This window comes from Schistocerca gregaria, chromosome 2 (genome assembly GCF_023897955.1).
Source record: "Schistocerca gregaria isolate iqSchGreg1 chromosome 2, iqSchGreg1.2, whole genome shotgun sequence".
Lineage (NCBI taxonomy): Eukaryota > Metazoa > Arthropoda > Insecta > Orthoptera > Acrididae > Schistocerca > Schistocerca gregaria.
In genome coordinates, this window is record NC_064921.1 from 326,500,597 (window position 1) to 326,518,926 (window position 18,330).

The 18,330-nt window shown below is 40.6% G+C and overlaps 1 protein-coding gene across 4 annotated transcripts in view; it reads right to left on the bottom strand.

The window, feature by feature from the left end:
• LOC126336969 (hemocyte protein-glutamine gamma-glutamyltransferase-like) overlaps positions 1 to 18,330 on the bottom strand; it is a 159,614-nt gene that overhangs the window by 27,659 nt on the left and 113,625 nt on the right. For all 4 annotated transcript variants that reach the window (XM_050001181.1, XM_050001180.1, XM_050001182.1 and 1 more), the window contains 2 exons: positions 18,016 to 18,270; positions 12,836 to 13,004 (listed from right to left, as the gene is read on the bottom strand). In XM_050001181.1, coding sequence (XP_049857138.1) covers positions 12,836 to 13,004; positions 18,016 to 18,270 — 424 coding nt within the window. The remainder of the gene's footprint in view (positions 1 to 12,835; positions 13,005 to 18,015; positions 18,271 to 18,330) is intronic.

Consider the following 18,330-nt stretch of genomic DNA (forward strand, 5'->3'; position numbering starts at 1 on the left):
CTGCATTCACCATAACGTACAGGATTTGTTTCATCGTGTCAGTTCAGGAATTACGCTTATTAAAATTTGATATAGTCCAATTTGAAGATTTACTCACAGGAAACGACAGGTGCACACTAACACATATTGTATCATCGACGATGGGTTCTTGTAAGGTGTCACTAACGCCACAGTATGTTTTATAAATACGCAAATGCAGTTACTAATTAAAATTAATTATACACTCCCAACAATTAAAACTGCTACACCACGGAGATAACGTGCTACAGACGCGAAATTTAACCGAGAGGAAGAAGATGCTGTGATATGCAAATGATTACCTTTTCAGAGCATTCACACAAGGTTGGCGCCGGTGGCGACACCTACAAAGTGCTGTCATGAGGAAAGCTTACAAACGATTTCTCATACACAACCAGCAGCTGACCGGCGTTGTCTGCTGAAACGTTGTTGTGACGCCTCGTGTTAGGAGGAGAAATGCGTACCATCACGTTTCCGACTTTGATAAAGGGCGGATTTTAGCGTATCGCGATTGCGGTTTATCGTATCGCTACATTGCCGCTCGCGTTGGTCAAGATCCAATGACTGTTAGCAGAATATGGAATCAGTGGGTTCCGGAGGGTAATACGGAACGCCGTGCTAGATCCCAACGGCCTCGTATCACTAACAGTCGAGATGACAGGCATCTTATCCGCATGGTTGTAACAGATCGTGCAGCCACGTCTCGATCCCTGAGTCAATAGATGGGGACGTTTGCAAGACAACAACCATCTGCACGAACAGTTCGACGACGTTTACAGCAGCATGGACTATCTGCTCGGAGACCATGGCTACGGTTACCCTTGACGCTGCATCACAGACAGGAGCACCTGCGATGGTGTACTCAACGACGAACTTGGGTGGACGAACGGCAAAACGTTATTTTTTCGGATGAATCCAGGTTCTGCTTACAATATCATGATGGTCGCATCTGTGTTCTGCGACACCGCGGTGAACGCTCATTGGAAGCGTGTACTCGTCATCCCATACTGGCGTATCACCCGGCGTGATGGTATGGGGTGCCATTGGTTACACGTCTTGGTCACCTCTTGTTCCGATTGACGGCACTTTAAACAGTGGACGTTACATTTCAGATGTGTTACGACCCGTGGCTCCACCTTTCATTCGATCCCTGCGAAACGCTACAGTTCAGCAGGATAATGCATGACCGCATGTTGCAGGTCCTGTACGGGCCTTTCTGGATGCATAAAATGTTCGACTGCTGCCCTCCCCAGCACATTCTCCAGATGTCTCACCAATATAAACGTCTGGTCAATGGTGGCCGAGCAACTGGCTCGTCACAATACGCCAGTCTCTACTCATGATGAACTATGGTATCGTGTTGAAGCTGCATGGGCAGCTGTAACTGTACACACCTCAATGCCCAGGCGTATCAAGGCCGTTATTACGGCCAGAGGTGGTTGTTTTGAGTACTGATTTCTCATGATCAATGTACCCAAATTGCGTGAAAATGCAATCACATGTCAGTTCTAGTATAATATATTTGTCCAATGAATACCCGTTTATCCTCTGCATTTCTTCTTGGTGTAGTAATTTTAATGGCCAGTTATTCCATTTTGACGTTAAATGCGATTTCTATTATTTGTTTGTGCCAAAAATATTGATAAACTTCATCATGCATCTAAAATACTCTTTTCTTTACACCTTTTTCAACTAAAAGTTTATTTGTTAAAGCAACTAACTTAGACTACGGAATGATATAGTGACATTTGATATGCTGTGACAATAAATTGTGGTAGTACGTAATTGATATGGTTACTGAAATACAGGTTATCTGTAACATTGCTGACTTGGTATCGCGTTTTACAAAGTACTCATTGAGACTTTTCTACCTGTATTTGTTTTCAGAAATGCTTTCTAGGAACACGTTTATCGTGGATGTGTGTCCCAAGAATAGAAGGAAAACGGTAGAGATCAGGGCCGATCTAAAAGTAGTAGCGGACACCGACAGGCAGCATACAGAGGTTGGTCAGAAATATGGAAACACCATGAGAAACGCTTGCTTGAACATAAATGCAGATGCCAGCCCAGCCTACATGTTGCGCTGTTGTATTTGAGCACGAATGGTATCTGTGTTATGCCCTTAATACGTTGCTAGTCTCAGTTGTGGTCAGTACAGTATTCAAGTAGTTGTAAGTGTATTATGTCGGAGCTAAGTGAATTCTAACGTGGGAAAATTGTTGGTGCTCGTACGGTGGGTGCTTCCGTAACCAGGGTATGGGAAGTGTTAGATGTTTCGAGAGTCTCCGTATCACATATCTGACCCCATACAGGGGAAAAGGGGAAAATACAAGACACAAGACGGACAAAAGTGTGTGAAGCCTGATCGTGACAAACGGCCATTGAAGAGGATTGTGACGGAAAGTAAGAGGACGATAACTCCTAAAGTTACTCCAGAACTGAATGTGGCACGCGCGGGTCCTGTGAGCACCAAAGAACACGAAGGGAGTTCCAGAAGGAGGGAACTGCCGGACAAGCTAGAATTCCAAAACGCTCATCAGTGACACAAATGTCTGTAACAAGAAACCGTGGTACTCAAGCTATAAAACCTGCAGTATGGAGCAATAGGAGAATGTCACTTGTTCAGATCAGTCTTATTTCACAATGTTTTCAACTGGTATCCGAGCTTACGTCCCAAGACTGAGACACGGCAGTGGTTAGATTATGATTTGGACAGCCATATAGTGATATTTCATGGGCCCCATGGTTAATTTGCACGCTCGCATTACAGCTGTACATTATGTGACCATTTTGGTTAATCGAGCCCAGCCCATGATGAATGTTTGTTCCCCAATGGTGATGTTATGTTCAAAGATTATACGGCCCCTATTCAAAAACTCACATCGCCTAGGACTGGTTTTGTGAGCACGAGGTTGAATTATCGCACCATCGCTGGCTACTACGATCTACTACTTTGGAAAAAATGGTGCGTGATCGCCATCCACTTATCTTTAACTGAACTTACCACTATTTTGCAGGAAGAATGGTAGAATATTCCCTTAAAATCTATACAAGACCCGTATTTATCGTTTCCGAAGCGAATGGAATTCGTTTTGAATCCCATCGGTTTTCCTACACCGTAAAAGGTATGGTAACGGGTTTATGGTATTTCCATATTTTTTCTATCCTCTATATGTATATTTGTGTATCAATAATCGACTGCAAAAAGGCAGGGTGCAATGCAGTGATAATCATATATAAAAATCGTATACTTTCTTATGAAAGGTTGTGGAAGACAAGACAGGTTTCAGCATACCCAGCAACTCCATGTCCCGTACGCAAGGAAACGTTAATGTTCGCTTAGGAGAAATCAAATAAAGATAAATCAAGTACCAGTACACATTTTAGCATCATTTTGAATCTGAAAAGGGGAGAATGGTCGCCCTCCTGAAAGACCTGTTGCCATACCATGATATTTCGTGCCCTACAGGTCAGCTACGTCAGAGACGTGTATGTGGAAACAGTAGATAAAACAGGATTGTCCCCAGATATTAGCGGTACCATACCGCGAAATATGAACGTAGAATATGACCACTAAACTATTTAAGGGGCGTCAGCAGACTTTATTCCTCCGTCCATTGTGTTGTAGTAGCCAACACCGTCTGCTGCACATACCACTGTGTCAGCCTCCACTGTCGGAAATAATAGACGCTTAAAACTGTAATATGGACATGGACGCCTCTGAAAGCTGTCTCACGATTATAGCCGTGTACGTGTTACATACTAACTCGGTGTAGTAGTGGTAGTAGTAGTTTTAGTCATTCGTAGATCACTTTTACAAGCCTATTGGTTGTGGCGTGGTTACAATTTAAGACCAGGAAAAATAAGGCAATTCACGTATGCCGGTATTTACATAATTAAAAGTCTAGTTCAACAAGGTTGAAACATCTAATCAGCCGTGATCTTAAACTAGGTGCCATCCTGGCTTTTACCTGTAGTAATTTAGGAAAACCACGGAAGACCTAAATCAGGTTGGACGGATGAAGATTGGAGTGTTCACACTCCTCTGTGTAAAAGAGTGCTATGTTATTCGGTCTTCCCCTAGTGTACAATGCTGTTTTACAAAGAAGTTATTTAATAATGTAAAATATTAGTGTTATACACTTCATACATTTCTCATTGCCAGTCATTACACATGCCACGCATACATTTACGTGTTATTTCGTAACGTAACACTAACATGCTATCAACTGACGTCAGTACCATAGCGAGGGAGCTTGGTTCCCATTTACTAGCCTGAAAAGCTAAGTCAGCATCTCTCAGTAATAAGTGCGATATTGAGCTCAGATGGTGGATAAGGTGTATTATACGTGGCATAGTAACATTTCCCAGAGAAAAAGAAAAAGTAACTTAGTGTGAAAGTGTAATGCAAAATGATACATGTTTTATTATCGTTATTATTATTTATTTGTGTTACATTTTGTTCCAAACTCGGTGTAGTCTAAGTAATTCTTCATTGTATAGAATGCATTGCTTAACAGATACTATTTAAATGTCTTTTTAAATGAGTTCACTTTTCGTAATCTCTTTAATTTTACGCAGTTTTATGCTATTTTGAGTTTTATGTTTATTTTTTCTCAGTAAATATAAGTTCAGTATAGATCTTGATCCATGGTCACGTACAAAGTTATCTGTGCAGTAATTATCGCTGTTGTTTTCGATGTGCACAACTGACTGCTAAATGTACTCACATCGTGTAGTTAAAATTCCCAGAGTTTTGAGCACACCTTTACAATGAGCTCGGCTATTATTCTTGATTATTAGTCTTTATGGCCTCTTTCTATAGACAGAAAATTGTGTTCATTTGTCGTACACTTGTTCCCCTCAAAGAATTCCATAGCTAAGAATTCAATTATATGAACAATTGTAACTAAAGATCGCTGGCTGTTACACACTGATGATGGTTTTCTAAGGGTATAACTACTAATGTTATTCTATTTGCAGGTATCTTTGTGTGTATATAATAATTCATGTGAAAATCAGTATTTATTCCTAGATATTTGGTGTTTGCCACACAGTCTATAGAGGTGGCACCTACTTTTCATTTAACAGTGGAATTTTCCGTTTTCAAATTGCAATTGACGTCACTTATTTTCTTTATTTTCAGTGTGACTTTTGTTGTACGTTGACCATTAGCAAAGCTTCCTTGTGGGTTTCATTTGCTTTCTCTGCAAGGAGTTTACTTTTTCTTCTTTCTTAGTGATCGATCCTGTTGCCACCAGGAAAGAGAATATTTTCCCTACGTGGAACACTGTAGAGAATGTCATTGATGTATATCTGGAATATTATTGGTCCTAATATGTTAACCTGAAGAACTGCTATATTAATGTATTTTGGGGATTGATAAATGTTTCAGTTAAAGTTTAGCCTTATTTGAGATATGTGTCACCTCTGCTCTTTGTAACATATCTGCACAGAAAGACTGGAACCAGGCATTATTATTCCTAATGACTGTAGCTTATTTAGTTAAATATTATGTTCAGTAGTATCAAAAGTCTCAAACATCTAAAGATATGCCTGTGACACACTCTCTTCGACAAAAGCATCAAGTACCACTTTCGTAAAATTTAATACTGCTGATTCTGTACTTCTACCACTTTGACAAGCAAATTGAGATTTACTTAGAAACTTATATTTATTGAAGTAATTCATTGATCTGTCATTCATAATTAATTCTATTATTTTTAGAATGATGAAAGCAGGGAAATCGTACAGAGGTTTTCTATGTGTTCTGCACTACTTTCATTTAGCCGAGATACGAATGTCGCCTGCTTCTCGTAAATACTTTGAAAAATTTTACTCATGGGAATAAGTCGTTTACTAAGTTTTTTTGGAGAGGGGAGGAGAGGGAACCTGTATACTTGGTTGCAATGTTTCTGCGCACACATGAGTACTCCATGTACACCTGCTGACTTTTTACCTTTTATGTTGTGTATAATTTTTTGTGGATGTTAGTAACATCAATTTATTTAGTGCACAATTATTTTCAGTTATTATATTTATTTTTCGGAATTTTTGTTTTAATTTCTATGCAGTACTCAAAAACTTCACATCCATATAGTTTGCTAGGTGTTGTGGAACATTATTATTTCCCCCCCCCCCCCCCCCCCTCTCATTACAATGTTAATATGCTTTTGTTTGTCTCCTTCACTTTCCCGTTTAGTGATAACCCAGAGTGCTTTTCTTTCATGCTCTGCATTATATATCTTTTGTCATTAAATGACGTGTTTGAAGCATTCAGAATCTTCCTATAAATCTTATTGTACCTTTCTCCGTGGAACTGAGATACTCAAGGATTTTGGAGGAGTTCCAAATATCTGCTGTTGTCCTTTATTTCTGAGACACACTGATATCGATGTGGGTAATTCGGAAATGTCTGCAGTTTGAGAACTTTTTTTCCATCCCTGTTTATACCGCTGTTATTTGCAGACATGGTCTGAATGTCAAAGCTCTTTCACAGCTACACCACACTATTCGGTGTCCATATTTGTGGCCACATAATCGATTTTTGATACAGTCATCGTTGTAACCCTTGTTGTGCTATTGACCAACAGGGACGTGTCGAAACTCTGAAGGATATTTATGAAGGTGTTACTAGTTTCATTTATGATATTTGTGTCTATGTTTATACCGCCACACAAAATTATGTTGAATTTTATAGTTGGGACTTTATGTAGAACTTACTTTAATTTATTGAAAAAACATCCACACTACGCCAGGGTGGTCGATATACACATAAAATAATTAATTTATTGGTGATATCAGGCCCTGTTAGTTCAATAGCTGATATTTCAAAGCGTTCATCTTTATTTTCTTTACTTATTGCAAAAAATTAGGGTATGTCTTGACATAAACTACTTTATTTTTCTGATACAAATGCATGATCCTCCAAATGTTGGAGGATCATTTGAAGTATTCCTATAGTAATAGTCTGTTCATTGATACAACAGTAATACTAGACGTTGTATTTCTATGTTTCTATACCAGCACTCAGTGGCACAAATTACCGTTAGTTCAAAGACTGGAGCACAACAGGATTTTACTTTTTTAGTGGTAGCAGATTTTGATGAAGGGCTGTAAAATCCTTGAAATGTAGATATTACTTATTCTAATTGTAGCAGCTGTTTTGGCGTGTTTGAGTATTTCTACATTTTGCAGAACTTTTTTTTAACTGCTAGAGATAATCTTTACGCAGGTGAACCTATTGTCTGGACTTACCCTAAAAAGACCTACTTCTCCTACTCATGACACTTCCATGAAACAGCTGTACCAGACTTCCGTTCCGACTCCTTTTTATGTGTAAATCATGCCTAGGGGACAGTCCCGACTGGTACCAGAGCAACATGTGCAAAGTCGGCTGCTGCCAGTGCCATTTACAACTTCACATCAGTCTGCCTCACAGCACCACTAAGGCGTGACCGATCATGGCGCCGGAACAGCTCGATAATGTGTACATTTATCCAGGAAGCATCGCGTCCAGGTCACCACCTATATTATATGCCCCACCTCTGTCCAAAAAATTTCTCATCCCACCATCCCACATGGTACTCTTTTGAAAAATCTTTACGTGTGCAATCTCCTCCTCCATTAAAGCTTGTGGCTTAGCTAGATGATATGCGACAAAGGATATATATTATCAATAACTTTTCCAGAGAATGAATACTTATAACTCCCCACTTGTCTATAGGAACCAGCGTAAGACGGCGAATTAAATAGCATGTCCTTTCGTGTGAATAACATGACAATCAGTAAGTAGCTTTTGTGCAGGCGACCATGAGAACTGAAACACTAATTTCCCAAAGTATCATCATAATCCTAGCATTAGAGAATGCAATAAGTAATCAAATAATAACGGAGTTTTTAATAAATTTTGCTCGACACATGTAATGTTGCAAAGCATCACTGTACGACAACTTAATACACTTACAGAGTTCTTTGTTTTGTTTCCTGACTATTTTTGTAACCCATTACCGTGATGTGTTGCTATGATCTGTTATTAGCTACTGTGTGGCCTGTATCATCCTTGTTTCCTAAAGGCTACGCCATGTTGCTGCAAGTACTCAGCCCCACTCTCCATTTCTTGAAAATTTGGCTCTTTATTATTCCCAACACACCTTTTATCATGTCTTACTTATCTGCTCTTGTCTTTTTCCGAAGTTTTCCCTTCCAAAATATTTGTTAAAAATTTATTGTGTATAAATATCCAAAACTTTTCTGTTCGTTGTTGTCAGCATCCTCTGTTTATTGATCTCTTTCAAAACATATTGATTTGATTTAATTTCTGTCTAGCTGGCCCTCATTTACCTTCTGTGAAGCCACATTTTTATCGCATTTTCTGCCTCTTGGTGACTATATATATATATATATATATATATATATATATATATATATATATATATATATATATATATGCCTGTCTTCAGCAATGTCTAACTTTCACAGTCATACAGAAGCACTCTCTAGCTGAACTTACTAACGAATTGTTGACTTTTTTGTATTAAAAGATTTGTTCAACACTAATTGTCTAATTTAAATAAAAGCACGTTTTGCTGTTGCAATTTTTTCTGATTTCTATGCAGTATCTGTTGTCTTCTGTAAATAACTAATTGTATGTGCGTCTTATATTTCAGTTGTTTCTATTTTAATGTCCGGTGGCTTCTGATTTTGAATTTACTTAGTAACATAATTCTTGTTTTTGAATACTACTTTTAAATTAAATTTTTTTTATAACTGTCGCAAATTTAGAAATGATGACTGTGAGCTTTGAAGGTAATATATTAAAATATATATAATTAGACAGTGAATAGGATTATCATTCACTTTAACTCCTAATTTCTGATGTTTTTGCCCTGAAAATTGTGCTCTGTATCCACTAGTATCTGCATGGTCATGAAAACCAAATGTCAGTAAAATAAAATGAAGTCGAAGTGTTATGGTTCGGCGCGCCATTGGACACGACATCTCGGCTCTTAATACCTGATTTGAAACTGCCACATCTGGCAGCATTTAGAGCCCGGGGTCTAGCCCCCTCCTTAAGCATCTATTTGGAAGAACGATTGCATGTTCCGCTGATACGTCGTCCGTCGAACATGTTTTGTGCACAGTTGGATCGTCATGATCGTACACCAACCACCATTTATGCTTGGTAGCATCACATAAAAACCACACACGGAGAAACTGTTGTATAGGAACGTATCTACGCTCTTTTTGGTTCCGTGCTGAGACGTTCAAAACATGTGACTGCAAACCAAGGGGGCATCATACTACACTGAATTCTCGTAATCGCATATGATGTTTACTTCTGTATTTCAAATCATTTGATTTGCATAAACTTGATTTTTTCCCTTTCATCCAGCTTGAAATCCTCGTTTCCGCAATTGTTAGTACAGTTTTGTAGCACAAGAGTAGTACATGAATAAAGTCGCGGCTGTAGGTAGCTACATGTAAAAGCCAAGAGTTTCCAGTTTTACAGCGCATGCTCAGTCGACCCTAGATCTGTTGTACAGTTACGTTTTACTGCTACTCCAGTGGCAGACAGCTAACTGAAATTACATTAAGATGTTATACAGATGACAGAGTGATATTCAACAACTTAATAGCTCGTGCTCATGGCGTGGTGATCTCACCCACCACACATCAAAATGCCGAACAGGTGAGCGATGGAGTGATCATGCGTATCGCGTAGTACAAAGGAATGTCACTCACTCCAGCGCCTCTTATGACACTTGACAGTGACAGCGCATTGAATTGTGAGGGCGTTGTGTGCAAATACGACTGCCAAGTAGCTTTGAGACCGAGGCTGATATATTGCGTCTAGCAAACGGTAAATTCTGTCTATAGATCTCTGAAGACATACGTCATGATTCGCCCTTTGCCTTTACCTCTAACCGGCGCAGTCTTCAAAATTTGTCTTAGGATCTTGTGGAGCTGCAATGGAAATTCTGAGAATAATTATGTGAATAATTTGTCAATAATTTATAGTTCAATTATGTAATAAGTCAACCATCGGGCATGCATCCGTACAAGACAGTAACGAAAAAAAAATTGTATTTCTGCAAACAGCAGTAATTTCTCTAATCGCTTGAGGCAAATCTTATCGACAAAGAGGTCATTAGAGATGGAAACTCAGATGGGGGAAGAATTGGAAAACAAACCAGCCGTACAAATTCAAATGAGTCATCCCACCATTCGCCTTAGGCGAAAAGGGAAAGCACGGAAAACTGAAACTATATGGCAGGAATAGGGATTGAACTCTGTTCTCCAGAATAGGAGTCCACTGCCTTACCGCTGTGGCACCACAAACCGTCTCCTGCAAAAGGGCCAGGCCGATTTCCTTCTCCAATCTGAGCTTGGCTTCCGCCTTTAATGATCTTGTCGTCGACGTTCCCTCCTTTTCATCTGCACTAAAGCACCTAAAATGAGCATTTAATTTATTTTGGTACTGTTTGTAAAGATATCTGTACACGCACTTGTCGAGTAATCCATATATAACATATTACTATAAAAATTAGTTAATTAACATTCAGTTGTTTCGCAGATGGAGGATGGAGGACGCAAGCCATGAGTGAAGGAATTATGCCGAGAGAACTTCATAACTATTTGGTAAGAAAAACTATTGCATTTGTGAAAACTTTTGAAGCATTTGATTCTAACTTTCGCTAGTAAAAAACATGTTCCTGACATGGTAATAACAAAAATCACAAAATATCCAAAAAAAGTGACGTAATGAAGATATCACATCGCCTTAATTCCAGAACAGGGGAGTACAAAACTATGTCATCTTACAAAATATCCGGAATTTTAAAATACAATGGTAACCGATGTTCCGATCAGTTTTCAGCGGTCTTCCTCAGCATCGAAGAGATCTGGAGACAGACAGACTGCTGCTCTTGAGGCTTACAGTGGTAAATTATCGTTATGAACTTTCAAGGTCTCTAGTGAGAACAAAGGTAGGTATCTCTTTGATTAGGACAGTGCAAAAAGTTCAAAGACTGATATTATTTCCGACGCATAAGCTGCATCAGCGTAATAGCTACGATGCCAGTTTCAGCTGGCATCTGTAAACAACAGATGTTCATTCTACCAGTCAGTTGTGAGCTGTAAATGTTAAGCAATGGACGTGTGGCAGTATGGTATCAACATCGTTGTGTCACACATCGCAATGGAGCAACATCTCTAAAGCAAGTGTTCAGTTTTTGAAGAAGAGAAAGTCTGTGCAAAGTTTCTCCCTCGCACCTCGTCACCCGCAAAAAGCAATGGGACATGGACGCCTGTCTTGATTTGACTGAAATGCAAAACGAGGAAAATCGTTTTCTAGAAAAATCATCACCAGTAACAAAACTTGCTGCCGTCAATACGAACCCTCAGCAAAACGAAACAGTGCAGAAATACACATGTAGGGCCAACGCGTTGATGACATAACCGGCATTCAGAATTTTAATTCCAGACGGACGTGACACGTGAGTTGAACAACATCCCAAAGAAGGACATTTCTGACGATTTCACATGGCTGTATGAACGTTCTGTGCATTGTACTCAAGTGAGGAGGGAACGGGGGCTATGTAGAACAACTGAAGCATTACAACCAACATCTTAATTTTGTCTACTTTTTATTAATTCAGTCTTTTTGTACTAAGGAGTAGGTAGTATTTGGAAACGTAGCGTGTCCGTGCCAAAGAAACAAACAAAGAAAGTCTCAATGGTAACTCATCGTTGAACCGGTAATAATTAGAAGTGGAGCTAATTTGGTCACAGTGCACGATGTTTACCGCTGTTGTAGTACTAGAAGAGGAAGTTGATCGTCAGTGAAAGAATATACGCAGTGTGAACCATATATGTAAAACACGACGTTTAGTTTGTCCTTTGGTATTGACCATAGTTACCGCATGCGTTGTGCGATGAGCAACAGGAAGACTTCTTGTCGAACTCTGATAGTGCTGACAGCCTCGGACGTTTCCACCCTTTTCTAAGGACACTTTGCGGCTGTATCCCTATAAAACGTGAGCTAACCCCTTAGAAGCCAGCGCGACCGCGATTTTCGCTTTCGTGTACAGGTTGTAACCACTGTACGAAATCTGAACGTGATCAGTGATAGCAAAGGCATAGGCGAGCCCGAGGATGATACGCAGGGCTACCGCCACGCTTTTGTACAATTAGAGAGGAAGGTTGTATGCACGTTCGACCGAATTTTCAAACTTATGCGACATAATGAGTGGGAGTTACAGGGTTTAGAAGAAGTGATCCTTCAATTCTGTTCCACGGTTTATCTAATAAGCACTGTTTTAAGCAGGTTGCAAGCATCACAGTCGATTTTGTGCTGTTTTCTGAAGTTGCGCAACCAAAGCGGATGCATCGACAGTTCTTCTGAAACAAACGTACTTTACAAACAGGAGGCCTGTATTTCATTGCTTGTTGAAGACCTCATAATAGCTTGAAATTTTCTTTGCTGACTTCTGGTTGCAAATTTCAAAAATGCTTAGCATCTTATAAGGTCTGCAATGAGAGAGAAAAGGAATAAGCTAAAGATTTAACATCCGTCCACAACGAGGACATTAGAAACGGAGCACAAGCTTGATTTGGAAAATATGGGGAAGGAAATCGGTAGTGCCCTTTAGTAGGAATCGTTTGAGACGGGTATCATGCAAAACTAAATCTGGATGGCAGAAAGGGAATTTGTTTGGTGGTGACCTCATTAGGAACACTGAGTGTAGAAACTTTTTGTTTTTATATACCAGGTGTGGTCTGGAAAGTATTAAGATTAGTACACTATTCTACTAACTGATACTGGTTGATGGAGAGCCTGGAGAAGCCCCACTCGGAAGTGTTGTCCTCTATGAAGTGGCAGAGGTCTGCGTTGACCTCCGAGAAGACGAAGGGCGCGTCATACTGGTAGCCCACCTCGCCGCGCTTCACCGCCTCCACAGACGCCGGGCCGCAGCGGTAGCGCTCTGCAGCACACCCAGTGAAATCACCTCCATAGAAGTTATCTGCCGACCTTATATTAATAAAGGCAGATCACTCAATTCAACTGTACGTTGAACAGTTGTTGCAGTTCATCAACGTATCCTAAATCAACACTGCATATCTCAACAGAAATGTTCTTTTCAACATATAATTTATTATACAAGCTACGAGTTTGAGTTTTTATGTGAATCAGTTTCGTCAGCACTATTTGTTCAGCTTCTGTTTACTTGACAATATAACTTCTGCCGCACAGAATATTATATTGTTAAGTTGTAAAGCTGATGCTAATCACAAAGCCAGGTAACAATGGAGGTAGTGTGACATCGCTGCTCCTTTGTAAATATTAACGTGCACACACACACACACACACACACACACACACACTATCTTTGAATCAATGTCAAAAGCTAGCTTAGATTATTGTCTGACTACGTTATTGTCTGCAAGGTACTTTAGCCGTTGATTAATTTCAAAGGAACAAGCCAAAATACCCATTATTGCAATATCCAAACTGCTTAACGAAATGTAAACAGAGTATAGTGTGGATAAATATCAGGGAAAACTGGTTTTTCAATGAAGCATTAGTTATTTATTTCTGCGCGCATTCACATCGAATAAATATATGTGGCCAAGGCTACTAAGCGATATGAAGAGTGACGCATACATTAACTTCGTTGCGAGGAACATATGGACGCCGGCACGGTAGCTCAGCATGTTCGGTCAGAGTGTTACGTACCCTCTGTAATAAAAAAACTGAGTTAATCGATCATCAACTAACTTCATCGGATGTCTTACGACGTCCGCCCCGAGCAAATACAACGAACAAAAAAGCGAACAAACCGAGATTTAAAATTAAAAAAAGAGCGCTAATGTGCTGTTTCCTGGACTCGGGTTGAAGCACCAGCCCCGAATCGAATCCGCCTGGCGGATCAACGACGAGGGCCGGTGTGCTGGCCAGCCTGGATGTGGTTTTTAGGTGGCTTTCCACATCCCATTAGGTGAATAATGGGCTGATCCCCATTTCCTGCCTCAGTCACACGACTCGCAGACATTTTAAGAAACGTTCGCACTATTTCGTGGCTTACACTAGATGCAGACATCTGGGGTACACTACTTCCGTCCCAGGGGGTATGGGGTTGGTACAGGTAGGGCATTGGGCCACCCTCTCACACTAACATTGCCAAATCTATAGTAACAGGGCCGACCTCACGTTGAAGCAGGACAATCACCCAAAGAAATGATGATGATGATTCGAAGAATTCTCTGAAAGCGAGTAAAAACTACAAGGGAGATCGCCCAAGAAGGTAGTATGAGAGTTACTTTCGACTATAGGTTGAATATTTGGAATGCGTGTCATGTCTAATTAAAGAATATTAATGGAGGGATTCAGATGGGTGCGCTAGATTCTCAAGTGGCTGTTAGGTCAGTTCTAGAGATACTTAGATATCTAAAAGGGAATCGTTGAAAGAAGGGGAACATCAATAGTAAAATCTTCTGACTTGTTAAGTGGCATCATATTCCTCTTCAAACATCTCCAGTGTCCGACATTTCGAAAGAAATATGATTCGGCGTAAGAGATCAGAATATTTTACCATAAATGGCAATGACTACGAAAACCTTCAGATTTACAAAGGGAGAGCAAAATAAAATTGTCCTGTAAAAGATTTTATGCACCTTAATATAGGCAACATTATTTACGTCATCTTACCTAGACGTCGATGATTTAAGTTGGTTTGCCTATCTTAAGACGCATAAAATACTTTCTGGGACAGAAAAGCATTTGGGAAACTTGTCACACTACAAAACCACGAAACTGTCTCCATCTTATTTTTCGTAAGCTGATCATAAGAACAAGATAGAGATTAGAGAAGGCACAGTGGCATATGGACTTTTTTTTGCATTCCTTAGTGATTGCCAAAGAAAAGGCGCAGTTAACGGTGCAAAATCTCATACAGTAGAAGCGGACTGTGTCGTTTTGTTTTTCTCCACTTAATTTTATCCCCCTACATCGGTAGAGAAATAGCAGCAGAATTGTTGTGGCTTTTCAGTCAAACATATTGTTCTATTGGAGAGGTCTTAAAACACCAAAAAACACTTTCCAAAATGTTTGTCACCTATTTAAGCATGTGATCCTGAGACGGTGAGGGTAACATTGTTAAATGAGCAATCAGAGAGTTGGATAAAGAGAAAGGGTCTGTGTGTGTAGGTTGCGAGTATCCTACTCTGAAACAAGTATTTTATTTTTAAGTAAATACTATTTATTTTTACTTTAATTCACCTCAATATAGAGCAAGCAAAGAGGTTTAACGGCACATTCAAGTTGAAAGTATAAACAATGCATTTGTGACCACGCGTATTTTATAGCAAAATTGTTTGGCTGGGTGCCGCAGAGCGCTGTAATTGGTGCCTGACCCCTGTTCCCGCAAGCCCGGCGAACTTCTCGACTGCTATATTTACGAAATATGAAACGTAAATTTTATCAAAGTAATATTAGTGCTGCGTCAGAAAGGCATTTTATGTTAAGGAACACATTAACTACACTGTGGCACACAGTACTGTAACGTGTGAATTTCGAATGTCAGTTTGTGTTTGAAATGTTCATGAATATATTTGTGATAGCTAAACCTGAATCAGCGTTAGCCCTTACATGAAACCAACAGTATTCCAAATATGTCTGCTTCCTAAAGCAAAACAAAAAATCAGGGAAAATATGGTCAAATCAGAGAGTGTAAGTGATAAGCAGAGAGGAATGTTCTGGAATGTTCTGTTCTAGGTGAATGCTCATTAGGTTAGGCAAGAAGAGTTAGCAGGAAAATGGGAATGGACGAGGTCTTTGAAGTATTCAGTGGGAAATGAAGTGGTCCGTAATAATACAAGGTGTATGAAAAAGAGTAATCGAATTTAGCGAGAATATATGTTCCACTTGACAAAAGATAGAGACACTTGGGATACATTTTCGCTTATGCATCGAAACTAAAACTTTACCTTGCTCGCTGGTGTAAGTTGTCGGTTCATGTGGTGTCAGTAAGTATATCGCTGGTGCAGGCAGCTCGTTGTTCATTACAGTGAACACCTTCCTGGGTACTTTGGAGATCTGGAGGTTTCCACAACTGCCAAAACATGCTGAAAATTTAATTTTGCAACCGAAAGGGAAACCCCTGCACTCACACCTGCACGTAAGCGCATTTCTTAACAATGAGCTACCTGAACCACGTATCAGCACTGAGGAACATACGGATCTGGCATTACAACAGTGGCTTTTTATGGAACTATAGAAGACTCTGACTATGTGCTTCTCATTGCACAACAACTACCGATGGACTGCGCCGCGTATAGTAAACAGCAGTCAACACAGTGATTGAAGAAATGCTCCCAAAATTATACGATGAGTTTGACTGGTGTCTGAATGTTTCTCGGGCGTTTGGTGAACAATTATGAAAGGTAGATCCAAAGTTTGATCGTAACATAATTATAAAAAGTACTCGAAGGTTCTACATGCATATGTTTAAAATAAATCCCCTTATAAAATCGAATGGTTCTTTTCGTAGTCCTATACGTAATGAAAATTTCATCCGAAGTTTCAGTCTTCATTCATGTAGAAAATATAGTCTTGTAACACTCGATGAATCTTTTTGAGGACTTCGTGGACGACATCTCAGCTCTTCAAATTTGAATGTCGGTAGTGGGAACACAAGGAGTTGTTAAAAAGCAATGTTGTAGCTACACTGATGATCCAAACCATTATGACAACTACCGACCGCAAGGTTGAATCTCACCTTGTGGTGTTGCGAGCGAGTAATGATGTAAGGAAATTGTATAAGGGGAGCGGAGGCGAATGGGGAATCGTTCTAGCTATGACAGGGGGCCGTAAATGAAGAAACCCACCGATTAAGCGACTTTGATAAAGGGCATATTTTTATGCCCCTGCGATTGGAAATGAGCACCTAGCAAACGGCGAACCTTACGTCATGAGCATGTATGGTAAGTGGTTGAGGGGCGGTGAAACCACAAGTAGCCGACAACGTTCTGGACAACCACGTCACAGAACGTGGAGGTCAGAGGCTTGCCTGCTTTGTAAAGCAGGGTAGACGACTATCTGTGGAAGATCTGACGCTAGAGTACAGTAGTCGTACAGGCACAAGTGTCTCGGAGCACTTCGTTCACAATACGTTTCTCAAAATGGGATGACCGAACGATATCGTCAGTTTCTATTGCAATATACACGAGATCATCGACATTGGACCATGGATCAATGGAGACGTTTCGTCTGGTCAGACAAATCACATTATGTTACAGTAAACCGATGCCTGGATATGCTCTCACCCAGGCGAATGGTTTGCCCGAAACATGTTTTATACCGCGAACGTAGGCCGCTCAGGGCAGTATTATGCTACGGGGGACATCCATTTGGATTTCCATGGAACCTGTGGTTGTAGTGGAAGGCAGCTTGACAGCTGTCGAATACAAGAACATTATTGTGGACCACCTGCCTCTCTTCATACTACATGTCTGTATCAAGAACGATTGCATCCTCCAGCAGGATAATAGTCCAAGTCACTAGCCCAGAATTGTGCTACAATGATCTAGGGAGCATGATAGTGAAATCACGTCGAGGGGCACTAAGTTCACCCGATTTTAACTAGGTGGATTACATCTGCGACACTATCAGGGGCTAACTTTGCGTCTCTGAACAACGGGTCATTAATTTACAGGATTTCGTTGAACATTTGTGGACACATCAGTTACCACGTACCTGCATAAACTTACCGAGGACTTGTCGAATCAGTGGTACATAGAATCGCTGGTATACTGCGTTCTAAAGGAAGACGAACATGTATTAAACACTTGGTCATCATATTTTGGCTCATCAGTGTATGTGGCGAATGAGGGTCGCCAATATTTGGTGTAGGGGAAGGCATTTTTGCTTAAAGTGTCTAGCACTGGGTGAGGTGCGACGGGTTTGTGGATTAGGTATTGCAGGTCTGAAGCGCTTACCGTCGCTCTTCTCTTGTGGAGTGGCGTCGATGACCTGCCAGCCGCCGTATCCTGGCGGCAGGTCGGGCCGCTGCATCCAGACCTCGTTCCAGACGTGAAAGTTCCAGCAGATGTCGGGTCGGCAGCCTCCAGGGCCGCACGCCATCTGCTCGCCGTCCCTGGTGAAGTACTTGTCCAGCGTCAGCGAGCGGTTCGTGTCGTGCGCCGACACGTAGTTGGTGATGGAGCGGCACGGCAGACCCAGCGCCCGGCACACTGCAACCCGCGCAACGCCACTTGAGGAATGGCGACTACGCTGTCTGCATTATAAAGCTC